Below are 12,415 nucleotides of genomic sequence, written 5' to 3'. Positions count from 1 at the left end.
GTGGATGTATGGGATGACTGCTAGATTCCTGCGAACAGCATCACGTGGGCCGGGAGGGGCATCACAAGATTGCAACTTCCCATGCAGTGTGTCTGAAACAGAAACAATGAGCCTGCTGAGATAGCCAACAGCCTTCAAATGAGCTATCTGCGAGTTGAAACTCTCTGAAAAAAGTGCCCACTAAAATCACTATACTTTGCCATTGTGTAGGATATAACTAAAGAATGTAGCAGCTACACAAAACTAATGACATATTAGAAATCTACATAAAAAGCTCTATGAATGGCAAGATTTTCAAATCGAGTACGAATAATAAAAAGGGAAGATACTCCTTGAAAAAAAAAATTTTTTCTCCTTCAGATAGAAGAAATCAGTGTGAAATTATAGTAGGTATGACACGGTTAAGGCGTAAGAAAAATTTTAACTTACGGAATTTTATATGCCAGACATACGATCTGATTATAAGGCACCCTATAGTGGGGACTCCTGAAATTTGGACCACCTGGGGTTCTCCACTGTGCACCTAAATCTAAGCACATGGGTATTTTCGTATTTTGCCCCCATCGAAATGAGACCGCTGTGACCGGGATTTGATCCCGTGACCTCATGCTTAGCAGCCGAACACCATAGCTACTAAGCAACCATGGCAGGTAAGGCATAACAAGTTAACCCATTATCCATTACCTCCTTTGAATGGACCGCTCACTTTTACCACTGGCCAATGAAAAAAGAGAAAGACGGGAGAAATCACTACAAAACAAATAGGGGCCATATTATGCAAGGATTCTCCTCATTTTCCATTCTTTCTGTTCTCTGTCCGTGGGTGGCATGACGCCACGTCTCTCTTATCAGTGTCAGCCACTCACTGCAACAGGTCATGAAAAAATAAATAGAATCAAAGGAAAATAATACTTGGGTAATATGGCCCCAGGAGTAGCATGCCACTCCAATGGCCTTAAGAGCATGAAAAGCAAGAAGCAGGTGACAAAAGCAACCCCCATTCTTCAAAGCCCAAGAAAATATCTTTCTCCCATTTGAAGGTAATCAGTTGAGACAAATCTGCCCAAGCTGTATACTTCTGTTTTCAATCCTTGATGAGTTTTCTGCACCTATGACAATGTCAAGCACAAGCAGTGCTAAAATGCATTAGCATGGGTGAAAACTGCCTTAGCTCCACCGTCTCCTTTCCAGACAATCCAATTTAAAATCAGCTGCAGCACCTTACCTTGATAGCATCTTCAAGGCTCTTGCCATAAGCTCTCTGGTATTCCTGCTTGATGATAGCCAAGTCAGACTCACAGCGGCTCACAACAATGCGAATCAAGGTCTTGTCATCAGTTCCAGCTCCCTGCACGATTCGGTGAGAATTACAAATAAGAGTGAAGGAACTGTGAAGCTGACTTTAGCACAAAAGGCAAATGAAAAGCATACAAACCTTCATGGCTTCGTGGAGTTTCTCAGCAAAGTACAGCTCTGTGTTGTAGACGGATTTCACTAAAAAGAAAAAGTATTTATGAAGGCAAGACATAAGCAAGTTACAAGAAAAACACAAAGCACATCACTTTTCGCACCGAAGAGAAATGTGACTGTGGCAATAAACTACAGATGTAGGCGCCACTTATATATCTGTCTGCTTAGCGCCTTAAAGGGGCCCTGTACCACTTTTTTATCGAAGTGGAGAAAGACATTTGAAATGAATATAGGCTATTTCAGAACCACTTTGCCGCAGAAAGTACTTCAATGCGTTCAGCAGAAGCGGAGTTATCGGCAATCAAACACGGCCTCAGCTGTGCTCCCAATTCCTCCTCCAATGCCTTGCACTGCGAAGGCTGCGAAGGCTACGGCGGAGACGTCGCCATGATGCGCAGTTCAAACTTCCGATTTGGTGCCTATGCCACGCTAAACATAAGCCAAACGCGGCTGTCCTCAGAGAGCCGCAGTGCGCTTAGCCACTGGACTTGTGACGGCACATCGCAGTGGCCACGGGGTAGCCGAGCGCAGCGACCAATAGCAGCCGCGTATTGGAGTGTGCTTTATGACTAAATAGAGCACACAGACAAGAGCGAGGAGCATGGGGTTTCTGAAACGAGAGCGTTTGAGAAAAAGGTGACTTCGTGCTCCACTTGCAAGCTTCAGGGACCGCGTACGACAGCAGAACTTGGCTGAGATGTTCACAACAGTGTATGCTACCCGCAGACTATGTTATTTCACCAAGCCCGAGGGGTGGTTCAGGGCCCCTTTAACCATTTTGCAAATACAGGGTGACCCTTCTTAAAGGTTTTATGGAATTTTTAAAAATATCCTGCTCTAGATAACATAATTTTAGTCCTTGAGCTGGATTATTCAGAGAGGTGGACATTACTTGCACAAGAAAATACTTCACTAATTTGTAAAAATCCACTAATTATCTTTTTGATTAATTCACGGTACATATTGCAATTTACAAATTGTAGCCAGTGAGTTTGCAAGGTGTAACCACTTGGAATGAATTTAGAGAATGCCAGTTGGGAGATATGCACCACCAAACTTGCTCTAAAAATGCACGGCTGTTCCATTTACTTTTTCAACAAAATGCTCTTCTATGCATTGAAGCACAAAAGTAACTGGAACACAAATGTATTTCATTCCACACTTCGGGAAATATTTTGAAACTGGTGTCCTTCTGTAAATTCATTTCAAGTGGACACAACTTGCAAGCTGACCAGCTACATTTCACAAATTGTAATATGTACTGTGAAGTAATTAAGAAGTTAATTGGTGAATATTTGTTCATTATTTGAACATGTGAATTTCTCGTGCTAGCAATGTCCACCTCTTCAAATGATCCGGCTCAAGAACAAGAATTATGCTATCTGCTACAAGCGATGTAAAAAAATTCACAGGTGATATTTAAACATTTCATAAAACTTAAGAATGATCACCTTAATCACCTTGTAGACCACAACAGGTTGCTGGGACCCTTCGGACCCCTTTCTCCAGTTCATGAGTGGACTCTGCTATTTCCTATTAGCCGCTGGTGGGGGGGGTGCCATTTTGGTGCCCTATTTGGGCTATGCATGTACCCTGCAGATGCTGCACCTTGAGACATGTACTACCCCTATGCATGGCTTACATTACACTGTGTGCCACACATCTACAAATATAGGGCTGAAAAAGCTGGTCCTGCCCACCATCTCCTCGCCGTCTCTCTCACTCACAATGTCAGACAAGATGAGGAGACTTACCTATAGCACTCCTGGCTAGCTAACACAAGGACCTTGTCCCGCACACCCACTCAGCAAAGTGAACACCTTTACGGTAAGCCCAGACCACACGTGACTCGACAGGCTTCCTAAGACTTCGTCACCGGTGCACCATGATTTCCACACTACTGATAAACGTTCGTTGTATCCCCACAGGCAAGTTTAAAACAGAACACCCAACTTTGGATTCAAGAGACCCTAGTGGTTCAATTACAGTCGAACCTCAATATAATGAACATGGATATAACAAATAGGATATGATGAATAAAATTTTGCTGAATAACAGTATCAGCATGTAACAAATATATGCTTATAATGAATACTGGATATAAGAAAGGCATTTAACAAAGGTATTTTCGTGCTGTATGTAACTTCGTTATAAAGAAGCTTGGCTGTATGTCTAACATTACTGTATTTACTTGCATAATGATCGCACTTGCGTAATGATCACACCCCTGAATTTTGTCGTCAAAATTTGATATTTTTTCCTTCCCACCTAATGATCGCACCCTGAACTTGTCGCAGCGATATGTTGCGTGCCAAGTCTAGCTAATGATGATCGCACTTACCATCCATCGAATGCTATGCGAACGACTCTTGAAGACATACCAAGTGGTCTGCACGCACCCAACATTAATAAGCAGATGCCCCATTTCATCCCTTTCATCACTTTCCGCACTTCCATGAAAAAAAAAAAAGCTAGAACCAAACTTGCACCGGCTTTATTATTTGTAGGCTTCATAACGGTTTTGGTCAACAACAACATAAAGGGTGCCTTTTGATTCTTGTCTGCAATCGTGGGCACGTAACAAATCACGAGTGGCAACAGTAGTGGCCACGTTTACACTGATACATTAGAAGTGTACCCTATTCATACGCCGATGCTTGTAACGCAGCTAAGATATTCACCCACCCTTAGCAGAAACGTGCCGTATTAGGATAGCAGTGAAGACAAATGCCACAGTTTCCACAGCATGCCTGCCATGTGTTTCCACGTCACTGACAACTAAGCGCGCCCATCTCTGTTTCTCTCCCCTCAAAGTGGACATGGCTACATTATTGTCGCAAACTTGCTAATATGAACGATATTATTCATTACTGATACGGAAGAAACTGTTTCAATGTGCATAATGTATTCACGAGAAGAAAAATAATCGCGTTCAGCGTGTTCGGCTTGCTCCGCCAGCCGCCATTTTTGTTTTGGTGTCCCGCACTGACAGCGACAGCCACTTGCTTGTTATTCCGCAGAAAATGCGGGATGAAAAAAGAAAATGTTTATTTTCGTGGGAAATTTAACCCACGTAAAGATTGCACCCCTGAATTTGCCTCAATTTTTTTGACGAAAAAGTGCAATCATTATGCAAGTAAACACGGTAAGTGCACTGAGACTAAAACCTAAAAAAAAAAAAAAACTTCTTGCCTTTATGGCAGGAAGTGAGCCTTTTAACCTTTTACATGTCAAACAACTATGAGCCCAAGTCTGGGGAGACCAAGCTACCTGCACTAATGGGAGATTAAGGGCATGGAGTTGTGCTTATGCTCATGCTATGATGAACAGTGAAACCAAAAAATTAAATTATGGGGTTTTACGTGCCAAAACTACTTTCTGATTATGAGGCACGCCGTAGTGGAGGACTCCGGAAATTTCGACCACCTGGGGTTCTTTAACGTGCACCTAAATCTAAGTACACGGGTGTTTTCGCATTTCGCCCCCATCGAAATGTGGCCACCGTGGCCGGGATTCGATCCCGCGACCTCGTGCTCAGCAGCCCAACACCATAGCCACTGAGCAACCACGGCGGGTGAACAGTGAAACCGTCCCTGATCCCTTCTCTGTAACTGGCAGACAAAAGAAAGAAAAAAAAGCTTTGCTGGAAGGCCCCTTCCACCATCTTGAACGCCATTCTAGATGCAGATGCAATAAAGTGCCTGCCAGAAACAATATGTGAAAGAAAAACTCACCTATCGTAAGCAGGGCTTGCCTGAAGTTGCCAGACATCTCCTTCTTGATGGCCTCCATGATGTCATGGTTGGCAAAACGCACATACTCGCGGAACACCTGGCGTAGTTGGTCGTAGCTCTGGGAGGCCAGGATGGCATTGAAGGTTGACTCATCTGTGCCCCACTTGGCCACACCAGACTGGTAGAGTCTCTGTCAGGGTGAAAGTAATTAAATGTAAGGGCTCCATTCTTGGACAGTCTAGTTTCAGTAATTATGCTGATACAATTTGTTTAACAATGTCTCCACATAATAAAATCTTTACAATGACTACATTTTCTACTGTGGTATAAGTTACACATAGTACAGGTTTTCGAAGAAAAAGTACACTCGAACCTCGTTATATCCGTTACTTTGTTATATCCATTGTTGCCATTTACTGCAATATATGCCCAATGGGGTGCACAATTGTAACCATGTAAATAAGAAGACGGCCTTGTGGCCCACGCAGCCGCTAGCTACATGGCCATGCATACAATGAAATTCAAATAAAACAACAAAATAATCTTCGGCGTATCACGTGACTTCTTAGCACCTGACACAACAGCCTTTACATAGCTGCCTTCTGCTCTATTATGATGGTCTTTTGCGTCTGCATTCCACTTTGCTTGTCATGGTCGAGCAGCAGGTGGTACGCCGCACAGTGCTCCTCTGTGTGATCGAAGAGAAGCAAATTTCAGCGCGCCAACTTGTCTCGTGGCCTCTGAGATAGAACAGATGCCAATACAATCTCTGAGGCCACGCCCAGCTGTCAAGCAGTACCGCGCTGCAGGGAGAGAGGGAGAAGTGAACGCATGGCCTGGTTGCGGCCCCTGAGATTCCGCCGAGGCGGTCTCCGAGGCCAGCCCAGCAGCAGCTCCCTGAATGGCGCACCATAGTGAAATAGAGAAGTGAATGCACTAATAGAAAATTTTAGCACGTCAGGTACTCTGGTTAATGCAGGCTGACTGGGAATTTTACCGGTGGGGTGCAGGCGTAAACCAGAGCGGCTGGAGTGATGCAGCCACCTGGTGACGTATAGCTCAACTAGATAAGCACAGAGCTAATACTGCAGTAACCAAGTGAATTCTTTTTTCGCTGCTGGTCTAAATTTTCCCATATGCATAACTTTTTCACGATTCGCCGCAGCTGAAAATTTACGTCAGCAACGAGGGATAATACACTTGCTTGATGCAATGTTAGCTCTGTTTTTGTCTGGTTGAGCTCTGCCCTATGAGGTGACGCCAACCTTCAAGCCACTCACATTTACACCTCCCACCCATCCGATAAAATGCCCAGACCCATCCGATAAAATGCCCAGTTTACCTGCGTTTACTGGAACGTCGGACAAGCTAAAGCTCTCTAATGTTTCGCACCAGCGCGTGTAGCTGCGCAGCATGGTGCGACTCGGGCAGGCTTGCACATGATCTGCGAAATTGCACCAAGGAGATCTAAAAGGCCACGCCCAGCTATGCCTGCCTGCGGAGCACGCTGGACAGAAGTGCATGCACTAATCTTTCACACCGCCTCACGCAGCTGCACAGCCAGGCACACGCAAGAAAGAAAGGTCAGTGGAGAAGTACGATAGTGAGCTGCTGCTTGTGCGGAAGTGTACAGCTACGCGTGGCGGTGAGAAAGACCAGCGTGACTCAACAACGTATTCAATGCGGGGACGCGGGAGCTATGAACTGCCGTGACGAATGAGTGCCGAAACCCACGGAAAGCGATGTACTTGGCGCACAACAGTCGGGTATTTTTTGTTTTCAGAGATGAATCTATTTCGTTACATCCATTGGTTGGACAATTTCACTTTATTAAAACGAGGCTTTAACCCTTTCAGGGTCAATGACGTAAATATACGGCACCACGAAGAAGTCCAAATTGGTCGATGCCATATATTTACGTCGCCGTCTGTACATTTAAAACACGCGCCAATTTGCTCATTTTTAAATTCTTGGCATGTGCTGCCACTATGTGGGAATACAGGGAATCTTTTTTATTGCATCTCCCTCTCTCGGTTTTCATTGTATGGTTTGTTTTAGAGCTGTAGTAGTTTGCTCCGGCACGTCTATATACTACCGCTTGTGCACTGGTGCGTGCGCGGGCGGGCGGAGGTTTGGGTTTTGTTCCGCGGGCGTTTTCAGCTTCTTGCGCTCCCAAAACTGATGGCTATCTCGTTACTAATCGCTCAAAGGGTGGCCACCTGTTTTTTGCGCGTGTAGTGCTCCCAGGGGTGAGCATAGGAAGGATGCCGCCATGCATGCGTTTCCTTTTCTTTGGGGGGGGGGGTAGACGCTTGATATCCAATTGCCTCTGGTTGGCGATAAGATGAAGATTATCAGAAGTTTGTCACATGTTTTGCTTTTCTGACGGGCACACAACCACACAGTTTTCTTGGGTGCGCTCACCTACACAGTTTGATTAGGCTATTGATGTAAATATTAGTGTAGGAGCAGGAACATGCGAGACTTGTAAAATATTCGCCGAGTACAGTGAACGGTGGATGAATATTATGGTACACTGTAAACTGCACTGCTGCTGGAGTTGCACCTGACATGGCTCAGCGCTACCCAGTATGAAGACTTTCCTGTGCTTGTTAGAAGCCATCCCTCGGCGTTACCAAGTGTGAAAGTACTTCACAAAGTAAAGGAAAATAAAGCGTAGTTTTCTGTTCCTTTGCTTGTATGTTTTCTGGCATTCCTACATGCTTACATACACGGTTAGGCCGCAGCAAAGCACTTCTGCGCTTGCAGACACTCACTTTAAGCACGAGCAGCGAGTGATCTGTTAAAAGCCCAGTGCGAAAAACAGGCGCATACCAATCTGTGCTCAGAAATGCGAGTGCAAGCACATAGCATGCCGCGCCAATACCATGCAGGAGACAGAGGAGGAGGGGGATTTCGGCACTGCCCACTTGTGACGCTAAGCTCAGCAGTACCAGCAGGCAATCGAATGCTATTTCGGTTAAGCAGTACTACTGTTTAGTACGTACTTTTTCCGAGCTCTGGCCAACTATGGTTTAACGAGGTTTCACTGTAACTGAATTTGAGAAATAAATTAATGGAAATGAAAATGGATGAAAAAACAACTGGCCGCAAGTGGAAAACGATTCCATGTCTTCACATCACGCGTGCAATATTCTTGCCAATTGAGCTACTGCAGCACCGTTCTCACATCCAGTTTCTGGGGTATGTATGTTTTACTACCAGAACTAACCCTAAGAGCATTAGCCAGCCCACCACTCTAAAACCTTGGCAGCGGGTGTGGAACATCCTTTCTGCTGCAGGCGTTACAAGAAAGTGGTCTTTTTGGGTGAAGGCAACTGGTCAATAAACCCACACACTACCTGAAGGCATCAATGTTACCATATTCGAGACCCTTGGTATGTAATAAATGAGAAGAAAGAGAACTGAGGGGCCATGCAAGAGAGCGGGCACATGCAATCCCAAATTTATAACCTTTGTTCAATAAGAAATATAAAAACCAAGCTAAAATGAAACCAACTTTACAAACCATGCGTAGAGAGAATACATGATGTCCATGCCAACTATCTTCCAGACCTGGTGTTAACCATGGCCATGATTCCAATTGCTACGTATACCTCTGTTTGTCTACTGTACAATGGTTCACAATTGCCACAAACACAATGCTTGCAACTTTGTTGTAACACACCCCGAGAAGGCATGCAAAACACAGTCAGGATATCCAAATAGTGAGATCTTTGTTCAAAACAAATTGCGATTGAATGATGTCACATGATCAAACACTAATTCTGTTCAACAGCAAAGCTGTACATGGCTAGCCAATTTGTCAGTGCGTCTGTCCGTCGCCTGTATGCCGAAAACTCCTGCGGTGCGACTCCATGCACATGCGGGGGAAGAAAAAGAGAAAGAGGCACGCAATCAGCCAACACTACCTACATAGCACAAAGCCTGTTTACTCCGATCCATTACATCACGCTACCTGACCTGATATTTCCATTGACAAGGCTGGCGTGATGAAAGCGGTGACATCAAAATCACCGTTGCCTACTCTGGAGCATCCCCATTACATTCTATGGCAGTCAGGCCAGGTAACAGGGGGTCATAGATCGGAGTGAAAAGGCCTTGTGCAATCTAGGTGGCGCTGGATTAACCATGCCAGTAGTGACGTCATGGCTCTCCATCGAAGCCAAACACATGCGCAGCAGTTTCTTGCCAGCTCTGAAATGGGTAGGCCACGCATCATACATACTGCTTAGGAGCAGGCAGCTTTCAATCAGCAACACCGCGAGCAGAGCCGGGAACGAGCTTGTCTATGCCCTGCCGATGCTGCAGCCCAGGCACAAGAACAGGCTCATGCAGACGAGCACAAGCAGCAACTGCTAACCGAGGATCTGACAGCCTACCAAGCTGTCGTTTAATGAACTGTCGGGGTTAACCTAGTGATAAGCACCGGGGCCACACGTTTCACTTTCGCTGGTTAACCATCTGTACACAGGGCTCGGGAGATTTTTTTTTTTCTATTTCTTTATTTGGCTCAATACTGCCAGATAAATCAGCGTTTTTGCTGCCTTAAGTTTAATTCAATCTGCTGCATGATGAAATTAATTTTGTCAGGGTCAAATTAACACCGGGTGAGAAAAAATATTTGTATTTGACAAAGTGGTGTAATCTTCTGAAACATAGGCACTCCAAAGGACTTTCACAAAAAGTCCTCCGATTACCGCAATGTTTCCAACGGTGTGAACAAAATTTATAATGTAAATGCAATGAACACTCACCTGTGCATCATCTGCAGCTCTGTTGGCATCTACGGGCACTCCCTCTTGACGTGAGCCCTACAAGACAAAGAAAGCTTTCAGAAAACACAACTTAAGAAGTACTAGAGTGCTGACAACACCACACTGTTCAAGTACGTGCTGCACAATATTTTACAGTAATGAATAAAGGCACTTGCACATGCGGTGTAAGAGATTAGACTGCCAATCAAGCTTCAGTTGAAGGTCGGTGTAAAATCGACTGCATGCTCTAATGCAAGTGAAAGTCTTACAAACAGGAAGGATTGCTTGTAATAATTTGTACTTAGGCTATCGAAATGATGATGAATAAAAGCAGCCCATGGTACAAAAAGTAAAGTTGCATTTCATATTAGTCTAAGTTAAATTATTAAAATAACATGCACTCATGAGCATCTACTGTTTGAGACATCGTTAAAACAGCCTAGATGTCGGATAGTAAATTAGACAACCCGACAGAAGATTCTGTCTCTTTACTGCTGCTGTGCTTAAATATGTTGCAAAGTCGACCAAAGCACAAATCTTGCATCGTTTTGGTAAGGAAGAACTAGGAGCACAGTCGGAGTTTCATTTTTCCAGACTCTCCAATTTACCGAAACTTGTGAAATCTGACCAATACAGTCGCTCACCGATAAATCAGACACCGATAATCCGGACACGTTCGGTAATTCCGACAGCTTCGCGACACAACCAATGGTGCCATAGACTTATAATGTGTAAAGACGACCGATATTTCGGACAGCCGCCAGCTCTACATTCGATTATCCGGACTCCATCCGTGGCTGTAGCATACACTGACTCTGCTGCCATTATCTCCGCTGGCAACCTCAACGAGACATCAAGTATGGCCTCAGGGTTTACCATCTAGCGTATAATCTCCGAGACCCTGTCCTTGTCACAGCACTGCACCTTAGCGATATAAAGGCGGACGTGGCTTTGAAAATCAACTTCCTCATTTCTTCATGGATGTTGATGAAAATTGGCACAAATGTTCAGAATGTTGCCCTGGAGCTTCCATAAAAGTTTCAGAGAGATACCCTGAGAACATTTCATTGAATTTTATTGAGCAGAATTTTTCTCCCTCAAACTTTCTGGAAAACCTGACGAACTTAGAAAGCATGATAGAAGGCTTGTTAAGCATTGACTGCATAGCTAAATGTGTGCTGAAGGTAGTGACATCCTTGCTTCTTTTTTTTTTCGTAGGTAACACAAATTTTATGGAGTGTCACTTTTTATGTTACCTTCGTATCAAGCACACTTTCGGGTAGACGAATAGCCATATCGTAAACTTACAAAGGGTCAAGATAAGAAAACGAAAATGTCACGACATGCACTGTAGCCCAAGGAACGTGAAAAAAAAAACATTTTTGTCAAGATATGATAAACGGTAACAAAGAAATCAGCTCCAGAAACTAAGCAGAAAGGAAAAAAAGTTTTGAGAAAACGGCTTTCAAAGATTCACATTCTCTTCAGTTCTCTAAAAGGCACCAAATTTGTAGTCTCTGGGTTGTTTTGTGATGTGGGGCTTCTTGTACATATGGCCTCTGGCCTGGTGATGCCTTCGTTTTTTGCAACCTTGGCTGATAAAACAAATTCTTTAGAGCACTCCTACGTGGTTTAGAGTTACGATATGTTGCAATCAGATAGAAAAAGTTATTGAAACCCAAAATATGACTTTCAAAAAAATATATTTTTAGCCCATTTCTCGCAATGTTAAAGCCGCGTCCCCCCTTAACCACAATTGCCAATCTTTGAGGCTTCGCCTGAATTGCAAAGTCGCATCGACATCGCAATCATCACATCCATTCTGGAACTACCAAGCATCGCCCCGTGATGGCCTGCTCTTGTTTGTTGAATTTGCCTTCCAGACAGCATTCAGCCATTATGTGCTTGCTTGTTTGTTTAGTATGCATTCCAGACAGTGCTCTGCTGGCTCCAAGAAGTCTTTCTCGTGAAGTTATTAACAGTCCACGTCAAATGGCACCAACTTTGCCCTCGCAGTCCGACTCCGAATGAGTCTTGCGTCACAGTCCAAATGAGCCTGGCTCAGAACTGAAGGGCCTGAAATGCCGCCTACCACAATGAGCTCAAATGTGCACATTATGAATGACCTGCTAGGCTGCGGTAAGCGGATTCCTGTCGCAGTTACGTCTGGCTTTGCAGACGTCAACAGCATGGTGTCATTTCGTGCTGAACTGAATGATGACAAAACAATTAAGCAAGTTCTCCCAAAGTCAAACTGTGACTCCAACTCGGATTATGATAATGTGTTATGTGCTCTGGAGCCTTCACATGCAGATCTGACTCTACGCTTCGCAGTCCTTGCATCAGCTTACCAAGACAACACAAAACTGGCAGGAATACAAGTGGACTTCATTGCACACAAGCGAAAGTGCTTGCAGCAATGAATCGACCACT

General features: G+C 44.4%; 1 protein-coding gene across 3 annotated transcripts in view; it reads right to left on the bottom strand.

Annotated features, from left to right (window-relative positions):
* LOC135912494 (annexin-B12-like) overlaps positions 1-12,415 on the bottom strand; it is a 41,130-nt gene that overhangs the window by 3,926 nt on the left and 24,789 nt on the right. For all 3 annotated transcript variants that reach the window (XM_065444952.1, XM_065444953.1, XM_065444954.2), the window contains 4 exons: positions 9,983-10,039; positions 5,205-5,394; positions 1,436-1,494; positions 1,226-1,348 (listed from right to left, as the gene is read on the bottom strand). In XM_065444952.1, coding sequence (XP_065301024.1) covers positions 1,226-1,348; positions 1,436-1,494; positions 5,205-5,394; positions 9,983-10,039 — 429 coding nt within the window. The remainder of the gene's footprint in view (positions 1-1,225; positions 1,349-1,435; positions 1,495-5,204; positions 5,395-9,982; positions 10,040-12,415) is intronic.

This window comes from Dermacentor albipictus, chromosome 1 (assembly GCF_038994185.2).
Source record: "Dermacentor albipictus isolate Rhodes 1998 colony chromosome 1, USDA_Dalb.pri_finalv2, whole genome shotgun sequence".
Taxonomy (NCBI): Eukaryota; Metazoa; Arthropoda; class Arachnida; order Ixodida; family Ixodidae; genus Dermacentor; species Dermacentor albipictus.
Note: the sequence above shows the minus strand (reverse complement) of the source record. Positions and strands in the feature narration are given on the sequence as shown.